Source organism: Eurypyga helias, unplaced genomic scaffold, assembly GCF_000690775.1.
Source record: "Eurypyga helias isolate BGI_N326 unplaced genomic scaffold, ASM69077v1 scaffold8991, whole genome shotgun sequence".
Taxonomy (NCBI): Eukaryota; Metazoa; Chordata; class Aves; order Eurypygiformes; family Eurypygidae; genus Eurypyga; species Eurypyga helias.
The window spans coordinates 393-812 of NW_010230159.1; the positions used below are offsets into that span (position 1 = coordinate 393).

The window sequence follows — 420 nt, forward strand, 5'->3', positions numbered from 1 at the left end:
CCCGTAGCCAGCTGCTGGCCCCCCTCCTGGCTCAGTCTGACTCGTCCCTCCCCCAGCCTGGTGGCCACCAACGCCGCTCGCTTCCGACTCCTTGCCGGTCCGGACATGAAGCTGATGGAGATTGGGCTCCGTCGCGCTCAGGGGCCGGACGGTGCCCTTTCGGCCTCCAAGTACTCCTACATCGGGGGTGAGTGCTGCCCCGCGGCATCCCACGGCGCTGCGGCCACACCATCACCCGCGTGTCCCCCCTGTCCCTCCTCGCAGGCTTCGACTGCACCAGCAACGTCCTGGCGGGGAAGCTCTACGGCATCCCGGTGCGCGGCACCGTCGCCCACTCCTTCATCATGTCCTTCACCTCGCTGGAGGAGGTGCAGCCACGGGTGAGCATCGCCGCGAGCAGGGGGCGGGATGCTCTGCCCG

The 420-nt window shown here is 69.3% G+C and overlaps 1 protein-coding gene across 1 annotated transcript in view; it reads left to right on the forward strand.

The window, feature by feature from the left end:
* The window catches only part of NAPRT (nicotinate phosphoribosyltransferase), a gene marked incomplete at its 5' end in the record, with an annotated part of 7,244 nt that overhangs the window by 389 nt on the left and 6,435 nt on the right, over window positions 1-420 (forward strand). The window contains 2 exons of the mRNA XM_010160646.1: window positions 57-187; window positions 265-380. Coding sequence (XP_010158948.1) covers window positions 57-187; window positions 265-380 — 247 coding nt within the window. The remainder of the gene's footprint in view (window positions 1-56; window positions 188-264; window positions 381-420) is intronic.